This window comes from Pteronotus mesoamericanus, unplaced genomic scaffold (genome assembly GCF_021234165.1).
Source record: "Pteronotus mesoamericanus isolate MK-2021 breed Mesoamerican mustached bat unplaced genomic scaffold, CSHL_Meso_final contig_78, whole genome shotgun sequence".
Lineage (NCBI taxonomy): Eukaryota > Metazoa > Chordata > Mammalia > Chiroptera > Mormoopidae > Pteronotus > Pteronotus mesoamericanus.
In genome coordinates this window covers 9801407-9818800 of record NW_026555258.1, presented here as the reverse complement: position 1 = coordinate 9818800, position 17394 = coordinate 9801407, and the positions used below count along the sequence as shown (strand labels likewise).

Genomic DNA, 17394 nt, shown 5'->3' with positions numbered 1-17394 from the left:
ACAACGGAAGACCTGGCCTCATAGAGGGAAGGTGTCAGGGGAGGGCTCCCACCGAAGTGACACTGGGGCTCTGATCTGAGAGGTGAACAGGGCGTGGGCTCGTCCAGGCAGAGGGACCAGGCTTGCAGTGTGCGTTCACTTGGAAAGGGTGGCGTGAGGAATGGTCGGTGTCCGTTAGCGCTCCTGGGCACTCTGTGCGCTTGGGCAGGGACAGTGACAGAGGAGAGGCTGTCTGACTGGGGGGCATTGATGACTGATGACGGGGCGGGCAGGCTGAGAGGCAGGCGCTGCTCTCCCGGGGTGCGCCCCCATGTGGAGGTTTGGGTTGGTGCTTTCCTGCGGTGCCTCTCGGTGCCCCACGCGGGTGTTGGGCGTCAGTCTCTCTCGTGGGGCCTGGGCCTCAGGCAGCCTGAGCTAGTCAGCTCTAGTACGCAGCTCCCCACACCCAAAGTCAGGCTCTGTTGCAAGCCCGTTATAAGCGTTGTTGTTTTTATTTATTTTTTGTTTGTGATGGGGATAGGGGGAGGAGTTTAGGGGAGGAAGGGGGTAAGAGACGAGAACCAGTGAGAAATGGGAAGGAGGCCGCGCCGGTAAAGACGGCAGGGGCGGCTGTGAGCTGACCCGGGGCGCAGTGGGGACCCGCACGGAGAGAAGCGAGCGGAGCCTGCCCTGGAGGGCCCGGAACCCGGAACCGGCGAGGGCTCGTTTTAACAGGGCCGGCTTTGTTTACATAATTACACAAATAATTTACGCTCAATGCAGAACCGTTGGAAAACATGAGAAACACATAAAGAAATACCCACATCCTATCACAGAAATCTCAGAACCCAAGTGTGGTAACCAAATGTAAAGGGCCTGGCATTTATCAGGTGCCCGTTACACATGAAGAGCTGTTACAGCGCTGAGGAGAATCAGCCCTTTTGCTGTGAGAATGAAGCATTTATAATAAGGGATAATGAAAGGTAGAAGAGATTATTTTACAATTAGCCTTTTTAAATGTATGTTTATAGGGGAAAAAATGTTAATTCTCACCCTAGTATGAGAATTAAAAGTGGGAGAGCCCTAAAGATTTGTGAGACTGCTTTGTAGGATTTGGTGTTAGTGCTGTTATTTTTTCCTTTATTTATTTTTTTGGTAGAGCACTAAGGGGTCCTCACACCCGCTGCCGCCTTTGTCGCATACCTGGTCTGTGCTTGCCTCCCACAAACCTCATTTAGTTTCTCTTCCTCTACGAGGGATCTGTGAGGATTGCTTATAAATGTGCTGATCACACAGATGTTTTATATAGGTGCTTTCTTTGTGCATCACATACACAATAAACATCGTGTCCCCCCCACCTCCCCGCGCTAGCCTTTAACCGCAGAAGGTCTGTGTGGGAAGGTGTCATGCTGCCGCCTGTGGCCTCACCCCTGCCGTCCGGTAGGCGTAGGCGTTGCTGTAGGCGGCAGCCAGGGCGCGGTGCTGTGCGCTGGGCCGTGCGCTGGGCCGCCTCCTGTTGGGCGGCAGCCACACCCCAGAAATTGGCTCCGGTTGAAGCAGACCTAGAAACATCCCGAGGAGGACAGGTATCCCCAGAGCCTGGGATGGGAAGGGAACGATGGGACAGAGCATCGGTGGCACCGCGGACTGGAGCCCATCCCGTGCCCTTGAGGTCTCGGTTTCTTCATCTGTGCAGCAAAGTTGGAGTGGACTAGCTCGGGGTTCCTTAGTCACCCACAACTGGCAGCTAAAGTTTGAGTGTCAGTGTAGTGCTGGTGGTTGAAGCTTTGGGAAGGGAAAAGCATTAGCTTTGTATTCATTCCTTAAGTTGCACATACCTGTTTTATCAGGTTTGTATTTCTTAATTATTAAGAATGTAATTTAAAAACAACCCAAGAGGTTGAGTTAGTGATTGAGAGGAAGGAATCAAACAAAAGGCGAAGAGTTGCATCTTGAAAGGATGCCCTTGGTTATGGTCCAGACTGAAGGAGAGCCAACCAGTAAAAGAGGGGGAATGACCTGTTAGGGAGAAGGAGAGCCAAGAAAGGGCTATTTCCTAAAGAGAAGGGGAGTGGGTCGGTCACATTAGACGGTACTTTCTATAGAGTAGTCAGAGCAAAAGCCTGATCAGAGAGACTGAAGAGAGGCACAAAGCAACGGAAGTCAAAGGTATAGACCTGTGGCTCGCAGTGGTTGTTGGTGAGAAGCGGCTTGAGAGGAAGAGGGCAGAGGTGGGACGAAGCGGAAGAGCAGCCTAATAGGCGGCAGCAGAGCTGTGTGCCGAGGGCAGAGGGGGTTGTGCCTGTTTGAAAGCGGCACAGAAGGAGCTGGTAGAGAGGAGCGGTGGTAGGTGGTAGGAGAGCAAGGTGGCTGCAGCTGGGACCTTGGGTGTAGTCTAGCTCCCTGGGTTCAAATCCCAGGCCTGCCAGGCCCAGAGGGACCCTGGTCAAGTTACATAACCTCCTTGTACCTCAGTTAACCTGTGTATAGAATGAGGACGGGAATGCCATACTTGTAGAGGTGGCATGTGGTCAGAGATGTGAAGCACCTTGCAGCAGGGCTGGCACGCGCGAAATAAAAGGGTGACGGTGATGATGATGAGGGACAGTAAGACTCAGAACTCAGGTGGGAGGAGCTGTCTGTGGTTGCTCCTTCTGACATTGTTAGTGAAAACCTTAGGAACTCACTGTCTGCAACACGACCCTGGACACAGTAGTCACTAAGAATTTTGGGTCCCGGGCTATGCCCCCCTCTGATGATTTCCCTCCCAAAATGGGCAACAGTACTTCCATAGTGACTGGGGACACCCCAGTCTCTACCCTGAACCACCCACCACTTGCTGATACTTTTTAATATGTGCTCTGATTTGCCCTACAGATTAGTCAGAAGAAGTTGAAAAAATATGAAAAGGAGTATCACACCATGAGGGAGCAGCAGGCGCAGCAGGAGGACCCCATCGAGCGATTTGAGGTTCGTTTGCTTGCAGCCGACGATCTGCAAAGAGCTTTCAGCCTTTCACGTAACTGTGCCTGTAGCAGCTTTGTGGAGTTATTTTTAAACTTCAGTTCCACTGCTTTTGGTTCAAGTTTCAATTTGAGTTTGCAAATGAAAGAAACAAGTTTGTTTTGCTTCAAACCAGATGTCTGGTATGTTACAGTGCCGTGGCCTTTTGGCACAGCTAATAAGACATAGCCGCTTTTGCAGGGTCACTTGAATCAGTTAAGCATTTCTCGATGAACATAGAAAATAAGTTATTGATTGGTAGCCCATTAGGACCAGCCATGTCTCCCACAATTTCCATAGGACTCAGGAAGTAGTGTTGAGGGTTAGCCCTGAGAAATTTTCCTTTTCATTTGATTTTTATGTGTGTCTAACTGGTCCCTTTTAACCCTTCAGCGGGAGAATAGGCGTCTACAAGAAGCAAACATGAGGCTGGAACAGGAAAATGATGACTTAGCCCATGAGCTGGTGACCAGCAAGATCGCGCTGCGAAAGGACCTGGATAACGTGAGTGTGACCCTCCGGAGGGAAACATTGTGTTCAGTACCCTACCTCCCCCATAATCACAGGATGTCCTTGACATTTAGTGCTGTTTATTCTGCTTAGTTCCCTGCCTTGGACTGGATATTGTCGGCCTGCCTTCTTCCTTTCTTTCCTTCAGGGATAAGCGAAGGCGCCCTTCGCTCCTTAGACACACAGTCCTCGAACTTCTTTCTAAGCATTGCCTGATTGAGGGACCATCTGGCTGATTCTCATGTGTCACAGTTGGCAGTAGCATTTAATCACTAGGACTTTATTAACCTCCCCCTAAAACAAGAGATTTTGTTATCTTGCATACTCTGTGCTTGGTGGCTGAGCGCTGCCGACCGTAAGAAAGCTCAGTGCCAAAGAAGTTTGATTTCGTCCGTAATTTCTGTTGGCAGATGTGCTATTTTTCTTTGCTTCTCCTGATCCTAAAACATTGCAGGTGGCGGCTTTTCCTGGCGGGGGTGTCCATTTTCTATACCTCGGCATCCCTTAGACGTGTAGTCTCTCACTCATCGTTTGGGTCAGAGGTTGGCAAACTCCCTCTGTAGAGGGAGAGCTAGTAAGTATTTTAGTCTTTGTGAGCCACACGGTCTCTTTCGTGACTGTCTAACTGCCGCTGGTGTGGAATTGGCCACAGACAGTGAGGAAACGAGTGAGCGTGGCTGTGACCCGCCCGAACCCCATCTGTGAGAACTGGGAGATTTGGCGCATGGGCCGCAGTTGGCCGGCACCTGACGTAGATTCCCTGTCAGGCTCCTAAGATTACTTTTCTGCTCATTGGTTTCCTGAGGTTCTAGAAATAGGCCCAGGCTGTTGAGGGTTTATAGGAGACTCGGATGGTACAGTGCACCCTGTAGGGTCTGTGACCCTCGCAAGGCCCTTGATACGCACCGGGGGGCGTGGAAATACTGTGCACTACTGGTTCTTACTCCTCTTGAGAAATAGAATAGTGGAATACAAAATTTTAAACAGGCCTGGATTCTGATAACAACTACTCTACTTTCAAGTAGAGAAAAATGTTGGGGAGGGGATGCACAATAAATGCCAGGTTCCAGGGTACAGTGAGAATTACACGATTTGGTGGCTGTGAAAAGCCCCCAGCCCCCCAAAAATAATACCAGGCATGGACGATGTCAGTCCCTCTGCTTGTCTCTTGTCAGCTACAAACAGCCACGCAAGGCTGGCAAGGCTCCTTCCAGTTTCTGCAGGGAAGGCATTTCAAGGTCATGAGCCCACAGGAACGAGAACCTGACGACCTCAGCGCTTTAGGTTCCCCTGGCCTGTTCACCAGGGGCGCGGTCCCTCCCCATGGCCCAGATGAATCGCTCCCTCCCCGTCGGGCACCCTGCCAAGTGAGTGGAGGCGCCCGGGGCTCACCGAGCGGGGGGCTGCTGAGGCAGGGCCTCGGGGCTGCTGGCAACGGCCCGCAGCGGCTGCCGACCACGCCAAAGGGGGGCGGCAGACAGTGAGTCCCGGACGGGAGTTGTGTGTTCTACAGTGACCTATGTTGGGAGACAACGCTAAAATCCCAGGTGGATTTTGAGCTGCCATCGCTATGTCTCGACGTCCCCTGCTCCCGGAGCCCAACCCCAGGTAGTGTGAACCCTGTTTCAGGTTGTCTCATCCGGACATAGCAGTCAGAGAACTAGGTTACATTCCTGACACCGGAAGTGAGGACAAGTAAAGATAGCATGGGTTTCTGTTCCCTGAGGATCTGTGTGTGGGCGCTGTGCTAATAAGCACTCGGCTAAACTCTGATACCCTTATCTTTACCTCAGCCTTGTAAGGATGGTAAGTGAGCCCCACTGATGGATGAGGATTTTTAACAATCAGGAAAACTTGAGACTCAGGGAGAGGAAGGCCCCCAGGAAGAAGCAGAGCCAGGAGTCTAACCCAGCGCAGGCTTTTTCTCCAGTGCCACACTGTCTCCAAAAGAAATGTGGAACAAGGAGCTGTGTGTGATTCAGTGTCAAAACTACGTCAGAAACATGAGTCCAGGAGGACCAGTGATACTGTCACATAACAGCTGACGTTTCTTGAGAACCAATGACTAGGCATTGCTCTGAGTGCTTTGTATTTACCATCTTATCAAATCTTCAAAATAATCCATATTGTATGAGGGGTACAATTATGATTCCCCTTCATACTGATGAGGAAACTTGAGGCAAAACACTGTTAGCGGCAGAGCCTTCAGACCGGAACCCAGAAGGTCTGACACCGAAGCTCACGGCCTGGGGTCCCCTCCTCGGGCCATCCACAGTGCTGTGAGGATAGACCTTCCCCACACTCAACGGTCAGCCCCTTTCCAAGTTCTTGTCTTAGTTTTCTTTTTTCAGTCATTACTGAAAATCAGGTTGTGAAGTCCTCTCACCGTTTTTTTTTTTTTTTTACTTCAGGGACTCACTTTATTGAAAGAACATCATTCCTTTCAACTCTTCCCTTTCTGCAACCCAGAAAAAAGCTCTGGTATGTGGCTTATAAGGTTTCCAGAATCCTCTTTGTATTTCCCATCAATTTCACATCCCTTGTGTTACTCCTCAGCTGTCACTTTTCTTCCTCTGCACAGCAGCTGTTGAGAACGTCCAGCTGCAAGAGAACGTGTGCAGGGGCCCCGCCCAGGGCTGCCGGGCACGTGCCTGGCGGGGGAATCTGGTTGGCGCTCCGCAGGAGCATGGGGCCCTGGCAGAGTCCCCCGCCCGCACTGGGACGTGCGCCCCTCTGCTTATCCTTCTGTGACCCTGGGAAGGTTACTAAACTTTACCCATTGAATTGCTTAGGCCTCTTTATCAAAAATCAGTTGTCCCTGTGCACAAGGGTCTCCTCAGTTCTGCATCTGCTCCTTTGATGCATGTGCGCCCTTACGCCCGAACCACAGCCTTAATTGCTGGAGCCGTACACTCTTAAAACTCAGGTCATGTGAGCCCTCCAATTTGGTTCTTTTCAAAAAATAGTTTGCCTATTTTAAATCATTTGCATTTCTCTATAAATACTAGAATTAGTCTGTCAACTTCTAGAAATAAAAGCCTTCTGGGATATTGAGTGGGGTTGCTTCTATAAAGCAACTTGGGGAGAATGAACATCTGAACAATAGTTGAACTTTCCAATCTATGAATATGTTACATTTCCCCTTATTTAGGTTATTTTCAATTTTACTTTTTTTTTTTAGTTTTCAGTTTACAAAATTTGTATATAATTTTAATCTATTGTAAAGGGCATATTGGTTTTTTAATTGCATTTTCTAATCCTTTATTGCTGATTTTTAGGAATACAGTTGAGTTTATGACCTTGTGTCCTATGACTTCACTAATAAAATCACTTACTCTAGTAGCTTTTTGACATACATCTTAGGATTTTCCACATACACAATCATATCATCTCTGAATAAAGACAGTTTTACTTCAAGTCTTTATCCCTTTTTCCCTTGTCTTCCTGCCCTTGACTAGGACCTTCAGAGCAGTGTCGAACGGCGAGTGGCCTCTCCGCCGTTTCGCACGTGTTCGCTGTAGCTTTTTCATAGGTTGGGCTGAGAAAGTTCTCCTTTTTCTTACTCTTGGCTGAGAGTTTTCAGATATTCTTCCTGTATCTATTGAGGTGATTATTTGCTCTTTTTCCTAATTCTGTTAATATAATAAAAATAAATTGATTTTTCAGTGTAAACTACCCTTGCATTCCTACGAAATGTGGAGTTTCTATTTTTTTATTAAAGACTTCTGTTTATATTAAAGACTTTCATGTTTATTAGGAATATTTGTCTAGAGTTTCTATAATAGTTTGTCTAGTTTTAATATCAGGATAATGAACTGGAAAGTGTTCCCTCCTATTAAGTACTTTATGGAGAATTGTTTCTTGATTAAATCTTTTATTTAATTCCCAAATGAAGCCACATGGGCCTGGACTTCTCTTAGGAAATTATTTAATTATGAATAATTTTCCACAAGTTTTTTCATTTTATTTTCTCATGTGGTGTTATTCAAATTTTCTAATTCTTCATGTATCTATTTTAATAACTTGTGTCTTTCCAGTAATTTATTCATTTCTTTTTAGTTGTCAAATGTGGAGGCATGGAGTCACTGATATTTCCTTATTCTTTTAATGTTTGAAGGACCTGTCGCGATGTCCTCCCTTTCATTCCTGATAATTTGTGTCCTTTTTCTTTTTTTCCTTAATCAGTCTAACTACTAGGAGTTTATCAGTTGTTTTTATCTCTCCAAAACCCAGCTTTTGGTTTCATTGATTTTTTTTTTTTTTTGGTTTTATTGATTTCTATTATTTATTATTTCATTTTACTTTATTTTTTATTTGCTTTTTCTAGCTTCTTAAAGAGGAAGCTTGAACATTGATTTTGGACCATTCTTCTTTTCTACAATTAGCATTAAGTTATAAGTCTCCCTGAAGCATTGTTTCAGCTGCATCCCATATTCTGATATGCTGTGTTTTTATTTTTATTTAGTTCTTGTGATTTCTTCTTTGACCTATGTGTGAATTAGCAGTGCATTGTTTAGTTTTCAACTATTAGGGATTTTTCTGGTTGATTTCTGATATATTCAGTTGTGATTAGAGTGTATTTTCTCTCTGATTTTAATCATTTTAGACCATATGCTTATTTTAAGGCCTACTATTGGGTCTCTTTGGGTGAATTTTTGCACATGTACCTGGAAAGTGCTGCGTGTGTGAGTTGCTAGTGATTGGAATGTTCTATAAACGTCGGTTCAGCCCAGTTGGTTGAGTGTTGTCAGATCTTCCCTGGACTCTGGTTTTCCCTCCTCTCGTTCTGTCACTCACTGAGGCAGCAGTGAGGATGTCTCCCATTGTGCATCTCCCAAGCTGGCAGTAGGGCTCACCTTGTTTGTTTTCTTTCTCTTAATTATGTATACTAACTTCCAGGGTCTGAAAACAGTAGTTTCATACATTCTGCCCAGCTTTTTGTTTACAGTGGGGTCGGCTGGGGGGCGGGGGGGGGGGCTGTAAATCTGGTCCCTGTTAGTCCTTTGTGACCAGAAGTGGAAGCCTGGAGTTACGCTCAGCACTGGCCATTCTGCCCTCATGCTCATGCACCGGGAGCAGACCGTGCAGCATGCGGTGCCCGCCGTCAGCAGGCCCTCGCTGGGCCGGCCCAGGGTCCCTGTGCCCGTTCCCGGGGGCGAGGGCAGCGCTTGGAGTGACAGCGCCAGTGCGGGGCGTGGCGTCAGGCCACCTGCTTTTGGATTCTGGCCGGGCTGCGCACCGTGAGCGCGCGGGGAGTCCGGATGGGCCGGGAAGACTTGCACTGCAAGAGTCCCTGGCCTGGCTGGCCCATGCTTCCGAGAGTCGGCCTTAGCGTCTTCGCCATCTCCCGCGGCGGTGACCACTGGTAAATGGGAGAACAGCAGTCTGCCCAGGAGACACGAACGGCGTCCAAGGGAGGGAAGGGAGAGGTAATAGGTCGTTCTCTTGATTTAAGTAAAACAGGATCTTTAACAGGGCTTCATTCTCCTCGCTAGTTATTTCCTGTTGTTTCTCACTTCCCTTTTGATCTCTCCTGGGGACTGGGGAGATGATAAGCCACCCCTCAGAAAGGACAGGCCGTATCTGTGGGACCCTGTTTCATTGCACGCGTGACAGTTTGCCAGTAATTAGTGGCCTTTGGAGTTTTCCTGTCCTGCCACTCTCAGTTCTCCATCTAAGGCCCAGCCCTCTGGAACCTGGTCCCCCCAAAAAAGATACTTCAGAGGACCCGTGGCCCCGGGGAGAGCACAGGGCTTAGCTCCACTGCGTCAGCTGGGTGTCCCTTCAGGGAAACCTCCACTCCCTGTGAAAGGCGGTTGTGCATGAGGGGCCTGCCGAGACCGTCTGTGTCCAGTGCTCTGTGCCTGGGAGCCACCACCCCGTTTCCTGGACTGCCTCTACCGTGCTGCGGTCGCTCGTCCTGCCGTGACCCTGGAGCTGTCCCGTGTCAGGGGCCCATACTGTTCTCACTCGGACCCTCATGCGCAGGTCTGCCCTCCAGACCTTTGCACGCTTTAGGAAAACACTGGGGTGGAGGAAGGCCGAATCACGTAATAAAATCAGAGTGGCCCCTTTCCTGTAGACCTTGTTTGATGAAGTAGAGAAAATCCTAAGAGTTTGGAGGAAGAAAACCAGCATTTATGACTAGTGTCAATGTTTTGCTGAGCGTCCCCTGTGCCAGGCACCAGGCTGAGGCCTGGCCTCGCGGTGCTCCTCAGGGGCAGGGCCCGAGGCTCTGACAGGCTCCCGGGGCCTTGGCCAGTGGCACGGGACCAGGGAGCGATGGGAGTGGGGCCCACGCTGTCTGGTGCCAGGGGCCGTGCTCCTAACCACTGCCCTGCACTTCCTCCGGGCCAGACGCTGGGCCAGGCCCTTGGGCACGAGTCTGGTCTCCATGGGAGCTGGGGCGTATTGTTTCTCCTCACTGGATCACCGCTTCCCTTTCATCTTAAAATGGGATTGTGCTGCGTGATTCATGCCCCTTCCGGTTCTCGATTCTTGTTTGGTAACAGCACCTCGTAAATGTTTCAGGCTGAGGAAAAGGCAGATGCACTGAATAAGGAGCTGCTTATGACCAAACAGAAGCTGATCGATGCAGAAGAGGAGAAGAGGCGGCTGGAGGAGGAGTCCGCCCAGGTAAGGGAGCTTCCTCCGCGCCCAGGCCAGGCCCCCTGTGCCATGCAGACGCCCAGCAGTTGGCACTGGCGAGCCCAGTGGCAGCTGGCTCCCGTTTCTCTCCAGAGGCTCTTTTATCGACTGTGTAAAGATAACGGCTCTTAATAATTAAAGCGTAGGCAGCGACAGTGGGGCACAGACTGCCTTTGGTTGGGGCAGGAGAAATTCCTGTGTGTCAGCATCCGAGTGTGACAAAGGATAGGGCTAGCATTTCTGCAGAAGGAAAGCAGGCCAGAAATGCCTGGCTCGGCTCTTCCCGGCCTGTCGCTGACATGCCCCCAGAGCAGACGCTGGCAGGCCCGCGGGAGCCAGCTCTGCAGCAACTGGGGCACAGATGCAGCCACAGGAAGGGCTTTGGGGCAGTCCCCTCCCACTCCCCTGACTTGTCCACAGAGGTAGCTCCCTCGGCCTCAGTCAGGGCTGCCTGAGGTGCGAGCCCGCAGGGCACTGTCTACACCGACCTGAGGCCAGTTCCTGAGGAAGCCGCGTCCTCAGTGAGTTCGGCTGGTGCTGCGTCTTCAATGGGCCCGCAGGCTGGGCTGTGCACAGGCAGGGAGGCACTTGCAACAAGAGCCCGGTCCCGAGTGGGGGTGGGTGTTTCTGGAAGTTTTGACTGTCTCTCCCTCTCCTGGCATCAAGAGCCGGGGTTAGTGCTGCCAAGAGGGAAGGAAGAGGGGGGTGAATCGGAGCTCTTCCAGAGTTAGGTGAGGCACTTTTTGGAAAGCCTTTTATATATCCCTTAAAACATTTTCTGTTTTTTTAATGTATGCAGTTAAAGGAAATGTGTCGACGGGAACTCGACAAGGCAGAATCTGAGATTAAAAAAAACAGCTCTATCATCGGTGACTACAAGCAGGTGGGTCTGTGCAGCCCAGCATGGCCTGTGCTCCCCCGCAGCCCTGCGTGTCCGTGTGACATGTACCCCCTCCTCGCCCGGGAGCTTCCAGCTCTGCCGCCAGCACTGACAAGTCCCCTCACTGCCCTGGACTAGTCACCTCGCTGGTTCTCACTGTAGGATAAGGGAAATCACCACGGCCTCAGGTCGTGCTGGTAGAGCACCAGGCATAGTGAGAGCCCGGCAGGCACGCAGGCACTCAAGAGAAGCCACACTGTGTTCCTGGGAGCATCTCAAATTCGCGCCGTGGCCTTGTGGTCCTGTGTGGTCACGGGATGCAGATGCAGCGCTCTCCCTGGCTGTCCGCATTTTAAGGACATAACTGGGTTGGTCTTGTCCCTTTCTGCACTGGGATCCCGCGCTAGCGCGCGAATCCGCCGGTGTTTGGAAACCGGTGTCCACCAAGTGTGGCGCTGATAGGTTCCTGCAACCTATCAGAGGTGGCGCGGCCCGAGGTGGCACGGCCCAAGGATCCCCAGCTCGCCCGCAGCCCTCAGTGTCCCCGAGCAGTAGCAGCCGCTGGGGGCCATCTTCACCCCGCATGTCGCCGTCCAGCTGCCACCACAGAACTCACCCCTGTCCCCCAGGGTGCAGGTGGTGACACTGCTCAAGACACTGTTTGTTTCTGTAGATTTGTTCTCAGTTGAGTGAAAGACTGGAGAAGCAGCAGACCGCTAATAAAGTGGAAATTGAGAAAATTCGGGTAAGTCTTCCTTTACCGAAGAAATTTGTAGAGCACCTAGTTCAGTTTATGGCTGTAACCAGCACAACAGATTTTGGTGGGGGCTGGGGAGGACTTTGAGTTTTGGAGTACCAGCCCAGGCAACGGTTGCAGCCTTGCTCACTAACTGACATGCCTCTTTCCTCTGGAGGGGACACAGATGAGACCCAAGGTCTCAAAATACAAGGGCCTTGTTCTTATAGATGTGTATAGCGTCCTCCTCTGGATAGTTCGTGAACCAAACAAGCGCCACCAGGTTTCCAGGTGTTGTCACATGGGGAGTAAGTGCTGTGAAGCACAGGAGTCTGAGTTGTGGACCTTGCCTGAGGTGGGTACAGAGGACCCTGTGGTGTGACTTGTCACTCCCGCCGTGGTGTGTAGAGTGAGGACACGCCCTTCCGAGCCCAGATCCTTCTGCTGTGAGATCTAATGTGCTGTTGTTTCCAATTTGGGGACTTTAGTAACTTGGCGCTTTCTTTCTTTAATCTGTACTTGTATTACAGAACTTACCAATTTTACTAAGGTGAGTCATTTACTGAAAGATGCTTTTCTAAATATTTACAGCTCAGTGGGCAGGAAGGTGGGAGAGTTCTGTGTTCGCGGCCATGTTTGCGCAGATCAGCGTTTTACCTAGAGCAAGATGGCACCGGCCCTGTCATGAGGAGTGTTTAATCAGCAGTCGCTGTTTGTTAAATATAATTTATTTGCTGATTCTAAAACTAATAATACTCATTGCAGAACATTTGGGAAATAGGAGTAAATAAGCCCTGGCTGGGTGGCTCAGTTGGTTAGGACACCGTCCCGCAACATTTTGGATCCCTGGTCAGGGCACATGCAGGAGACAACGGATTGATGTCTCCATCTCCATCTCTCTCTGTCTCTCTCCCCGCTTCCTTCCTCCCCCCATTTCCCCCTCCCCCTACTTCCTTACTGCCTTCCCCCCACGTCCCCCTCTCCCTGTTTCTCCAGAATCAATAATAAAATATCCTCAGGTGAGGATTAAAAAAAATAATAAGAAAACCCACATACTCTTGTTACCCACAGATAACATCACCATTGTTTGTTACTTAAAATTTTTTTTCATTGTTCAAATACATTTGTCTCCATTTTCCCACCAACACTTTCCCCTGCCCCACCCACCCCCACCTCCCACCCTCCATCCTTCCCCACTTGGGCTTGGTCTCTGGGTCCTTTACACATGTTCCTTCACTTGACCCTTCCCCTTCTTTTCCTTGTTTCCCCACCCTCTCTGGTTACTGTCAGTTCGTTTTTTCTTTCAGTGTTGCTGGTTATATTTTTCTTGCTTGTTTGTTTTGTTGATTAAGTCCCACTTACAGGTGAGATCACATGGTGCCCTCGCCATAGTTAACGCTTTGGTGTGTATTCTTTCAGTCTCTGTTCTCTGTTTAACAGAAAATTTCATTCATTCTAAGATGCATTGTTTCACATTTATATCTCTGAAATTAGGGCGTGTTCTGTAACTTTTGGGCTTTTTGTGGTTTAGTTGGCAGAATATTTTCTTAAGGAGAAATAAAGATGACATTTTTTACAGTCAGAGTTTGATGAACTGTGGTATATATTTTAACTGTACTATAAATACATTTTTGTGCCCTAGTTCACCCAACATTTACCATTTTACCACGTTATGAAAAATTCCTCAGAAACTTCATGGAGGTTGCATACTTCCTGTATAAGCACAGCACAGTGTATTAAATTTCTCCCAGAAGTTGGGTAGTTTATCCCTTTTTCCTTACCTCTCATTCTGCAGCAAAAATCCTAGTCCCTAAATCTTAGCTAGTCACTGCTGCTGCACTTTTCGAGCCCAGGTTCCTAGATGTGAGATCACTGGATCAGGACGTCAGAGTGGCTCTGCCGCTTTCAGGGCAGAACCCCAGGCGGCCCTTCCCGGAGGCGGCCCGCCGGTCCCACGGAGAGCAGGCTTTCAGGAGCCGGGGGCCTGCTGAGACGCCGCCGCTCAGCTCCCCAGGACGGGGACACTCACCTCTTCTGAAGGGCCGGTTTCTCTTCTTGTCTCTTCACATCTGACCTTCAATTTCAGCAAAAAGTGGATGACTGTGAGCGCTGCCGAGAGTTTTTCAACAAAGAAGGGCGCGTGAAGGGCAGCAGCTCAGCTAAGGAAGCTGTAGATGAGGACACAGATGAGGAGAAGGAGACACTCAAGAACCAGCTGAGAGAGATGGAGCTGGAGCTGGCACAGACCAAGCTGCAGCTGGTGGAGGCCGAGTGTAAGATACAGGTACCGGCCTCACCGCACCCCCCCCCCCCCCCCCCCCCCCCGCCCCTGGCCAGGGCTGCTCCTGTGGGCCCTGGCCCGTGTGGGAGGGGTTTCCAGTAGGGGCTGGAAGCACCAGGAGTGATCGTTATGGGTTGGGGTTCTTTTCCCTTTTGAACTTTGAGTGTGACCCTCATGGGAAGAAGCCTATTACTAGTTCCTCACCAGTGGATGTTTATGTACTATTTGGCCTAGTCTAAGGATTGGCCTTTCTCGTAATGAGATATGTCCATCAAGCTTGGAAGCTTTTTGGTGGAGCAGAGAGATGTGCTTTGAAATCACAGATGTACTCTCAGGCTCTTCAGCCTGGGGGTTAGTCAGTAACCTCTTTCCCCTTCCGGCTCTTCATCTGCAGGTGGAGATGATGAGGGTCCCTAGCTGATCGTTTGCCCTGAGGACTGAAGAAGATAATGCACAGAAAGCCTTATTTAGCACAGTGTCGGGGACTTGATAAATGCTGGATTTTATGCTCCAACTCCCGTCACTTAACTAGCTTTGTGACTTTGGGCGTATTACCTAATTTCTCTGAGCCTCCATTCCTGATGAAGGAACTGTAGCTAGTTCCTCCAGCACCAGCGCTGAGCACAGGGAACCAAGTTCAGGACTAATGTTTGGGCCTGGCCCCCCCGCATCATCCACGTTCACTGGACTCTGGCCGTTCTTTGCCAGGCCCTGTTCCAGATGCGGGGGGTGCAGAGCTGAGACTGGGCTGACGGGCCTGTCCAGAACAGTCGGAGAGTGGACAGGGCTTGCAGCTGGGAAGAGAAAGAAGGGTGGGCATTCCTGGGGGAGAGGGCGGCCTGTGGAGCCGCAGAGGGAGGTGAGGGCTGGCCCAGCGCAGAGCCCCAGGAAGCAGAGGGGTAAGTGGGTGCTGAGCTAGAAGGGTCTGCAGGCCCAGACTGACATTTCAGATGCCCTGCTTGGGAGTGGAAACTTCAAAAGTGCGTTCTGGGAATCCGTGATGCAGCCTCCGCTCGGGCAGAGCTCTGCCTGGTGTGTAGTGGGCAGGCAGGGGAGAGAGATGCTCATTGAGGGGATGGTTTTAAGAGATGAGCAAGAAATGAGGAGGGCTGAACTAGGAAGCTCCTCAGCTCGAGGCATTCCAGATCTTTCTGTACCATTTTGGGACTGGGGGAATTTCCAGAGGCCTCTCAAGAGTGAACAGACTGAACTCTGGTTTTGGCTCAGCTGTGGGGAGGCAGTGCCCTCACGTCGTCTCCCTTCCTCTCGCAGGACTTGGAGCACCATTTGGGCCTCGCCCTGAACGAGGTGCAGGCAGCTAAGAAGACATGGTTCAACCGAACACTGAGCTCCATAAAGACAGCAACTGGCGTTCAAGGGAAAGAGACTTGCTGAGACACCTGCGGCCTGCAGACACAGTCAGAAAACACGACACCTTTTGTTGCCTTCTTTGGCCAGATGTGTGATTCTGTGACATGTCCAGGACCAGAATGTACCTAAGTCAGATTCCTAGAAACATATTGGTAGGTCGTTGGACCAGAGCTCATGAAGCAGGGGGCCTCGGAGCGAGGCTCCCCTCACTGCTGACACTAACAGGCCCACTAGCCGGCCGGCGGCGCCACACCCACCCAGAACCGCTCCTGGGGCGACCCCCGGGGCTCCCTGGCCCCGGGCGGGGCTGACACTGTCAGTGGGCGGACGGGGGTCCTTTCAGGCTGTTGGTTTTTTCCTAAACCTTTAATTTTTTTAATAGATGTCTTATTATATATATAAATATATATATAGTGGCGGGGTGGGTTGGGGCAGAGGATCAGTAACCCAAGTAACTCTTCCTGCATCAGCGCCAGCCGAGGGTCCTCGGGTAGATAGTGGAGAAGCACTTTGTTTTAAATAGGAGGGTTTCGTGGTTGCAGCTGAAGCCACCTAGTCTTGCTAAACTATACGACACACAGGTTTTTGGTTTGGCATTACTCATGTTTCTGATCAATTCTATGCAACTCTCATGGTTCCTGTTGTTTTTTAGTGTTAGCTGCCAAAATGACTTCACAAGGCGGGGGCGGGTGACTGACTGTGAGACTGGATTAATCTTAATGTGGGGACATCCTATTTTGCTCAATGTGTCATGTGTGTATGTGTGTATATATGTATATAATACCTTTTCCCAATGCCCCAAATGACAGTGTTTGAGTCCCAGACTAGGACTGACCTGCACAACCTTATTATATGGTTATTTGGGCACTTGATTTCACACAAGGTTTGCTGGGCTCCACGCCCCTCCCTGCCGCTGGGAGTGCTGTGCAGAGCTCCCTCACTTCCAGACGCCAGGTGTTCCGCACAACAGCTCATGTGAGCGACAGGAAGGACCCTGAGCTGTGTGTCCGGGTAGACGTGTGGCACACACGTCAGCATCGCCACGCCGGCCTGTGTCCCTGCCTGCTGGGGCCCTCCCCACGGTGTGGCTGGCTGCAAACCTCGCTGTTCACATGGGCTGCAAGTTCTCACTTCAAAACTACGGAATGCAGGTTTTAGCACCTTTTTTTTTTTTTTAAGATTTATAATTTATGTAGTGATGTGCTAACAGGCTGTCTTGCAGATGGTTCGTTGTTGTCTTCGTGTGGTGTGGAGGGAGCTGGTTACAAGAGGCGCTGGTTTGTACATAGACACTTGGGTGGTTTTGTATCTTTTCCTGTTGGTGGTACTGACACTTGCCAAGGTCACCTGTGACGACAGGGAGGTAACAAGTGGCAGCCCCTACTCCACACACCATCCCCTCCACCACTTCGTGTCTTTCTTGTTTAGTTACCAAAACAGCTGTAAGCCCATCTAAAACTAGGTGCGTGGACATTGTGTTAGGGTAGTTACAGTGTGTTAACTTTATGAACTGAAATATAAACCAGTAAAATTGTATTACTATTTCTTCTGTTGGTTTTATTTTAACAGCATATTCATTAAATATTTTGGTACAAACAGCACTGCTTTGTAAAAACCAGTCTTATCATTATGTGCTCCTACCCACTCCCACCCCCCGCCCCCACCAGTCAGAGAAGACCGCCGCTGTGCTGTCACACGGGGCGGCTGCGAGCCTCTGGCGGCACCTCCACTCAGGCCCTCTGCAGGCAGCGGAGCAGGACCGGGCCGTGGGTGCGCAGCGGGGCTCTGTCCCCAGGGAGGCTGGTGCCCATGCTTCATCGGGCGCTCTGCGGCATGGTCACGGGTGAGGCACTGTTTGTGTGTTCCAGGCTTAGGTTTAGGGACATCGTAAGGGTGTAGTTAAGCCTTAAAAGACAAAAGCACCTCACCAGAATGAGATGGGAGAGGGAATTCCCTGCCCCAAAATGTGGATATGCTGGGGAAGCA

General features: G+C 50.3%; 1 protein-coding gene across 3 annotated transcripts in view; it reads left to right on the top strand.

Moving 5' to 3' along the window:
* The window catches only part of RABGAP1 (RAB GTPase activating protein 1), a 143611-nt gene extending 126609 nt beyond the window's left edge, over positions 1-17002 (top strand). For all 3 annotated transcript variants that reach the window (XM_054584410.1, XM_054584411.1, XM_054584412.1), the window contains 7 exons: positions 2857-2949; positions 3376-3486; positions 10024-10128; positions 10940-11023; positions 11694-11765; positions 13843-14040; positions 15310-17002. In XM_054584410.1, coding sequence (XP_054440385.1) covers positions 2857-2949; positions 3376-3486; positions 10024-10128; positions 10940-11023; positions 11694-11765; positions 13843-14040; positions 15310-15432 — 786 coding nt within the window. In that variant the 3' untranslated portion in view covers positions 15433-17002. The remainder of the gene's footprint in view (positions 1-2856; positions 2950-3375; positions 3487-10023; positions 10129-10939; positions 11024-11693; positions 11766-13842; positions 14041-15309) is intronic.
* Positions 17003-17394: the final 392 nt, after the last annotated feature.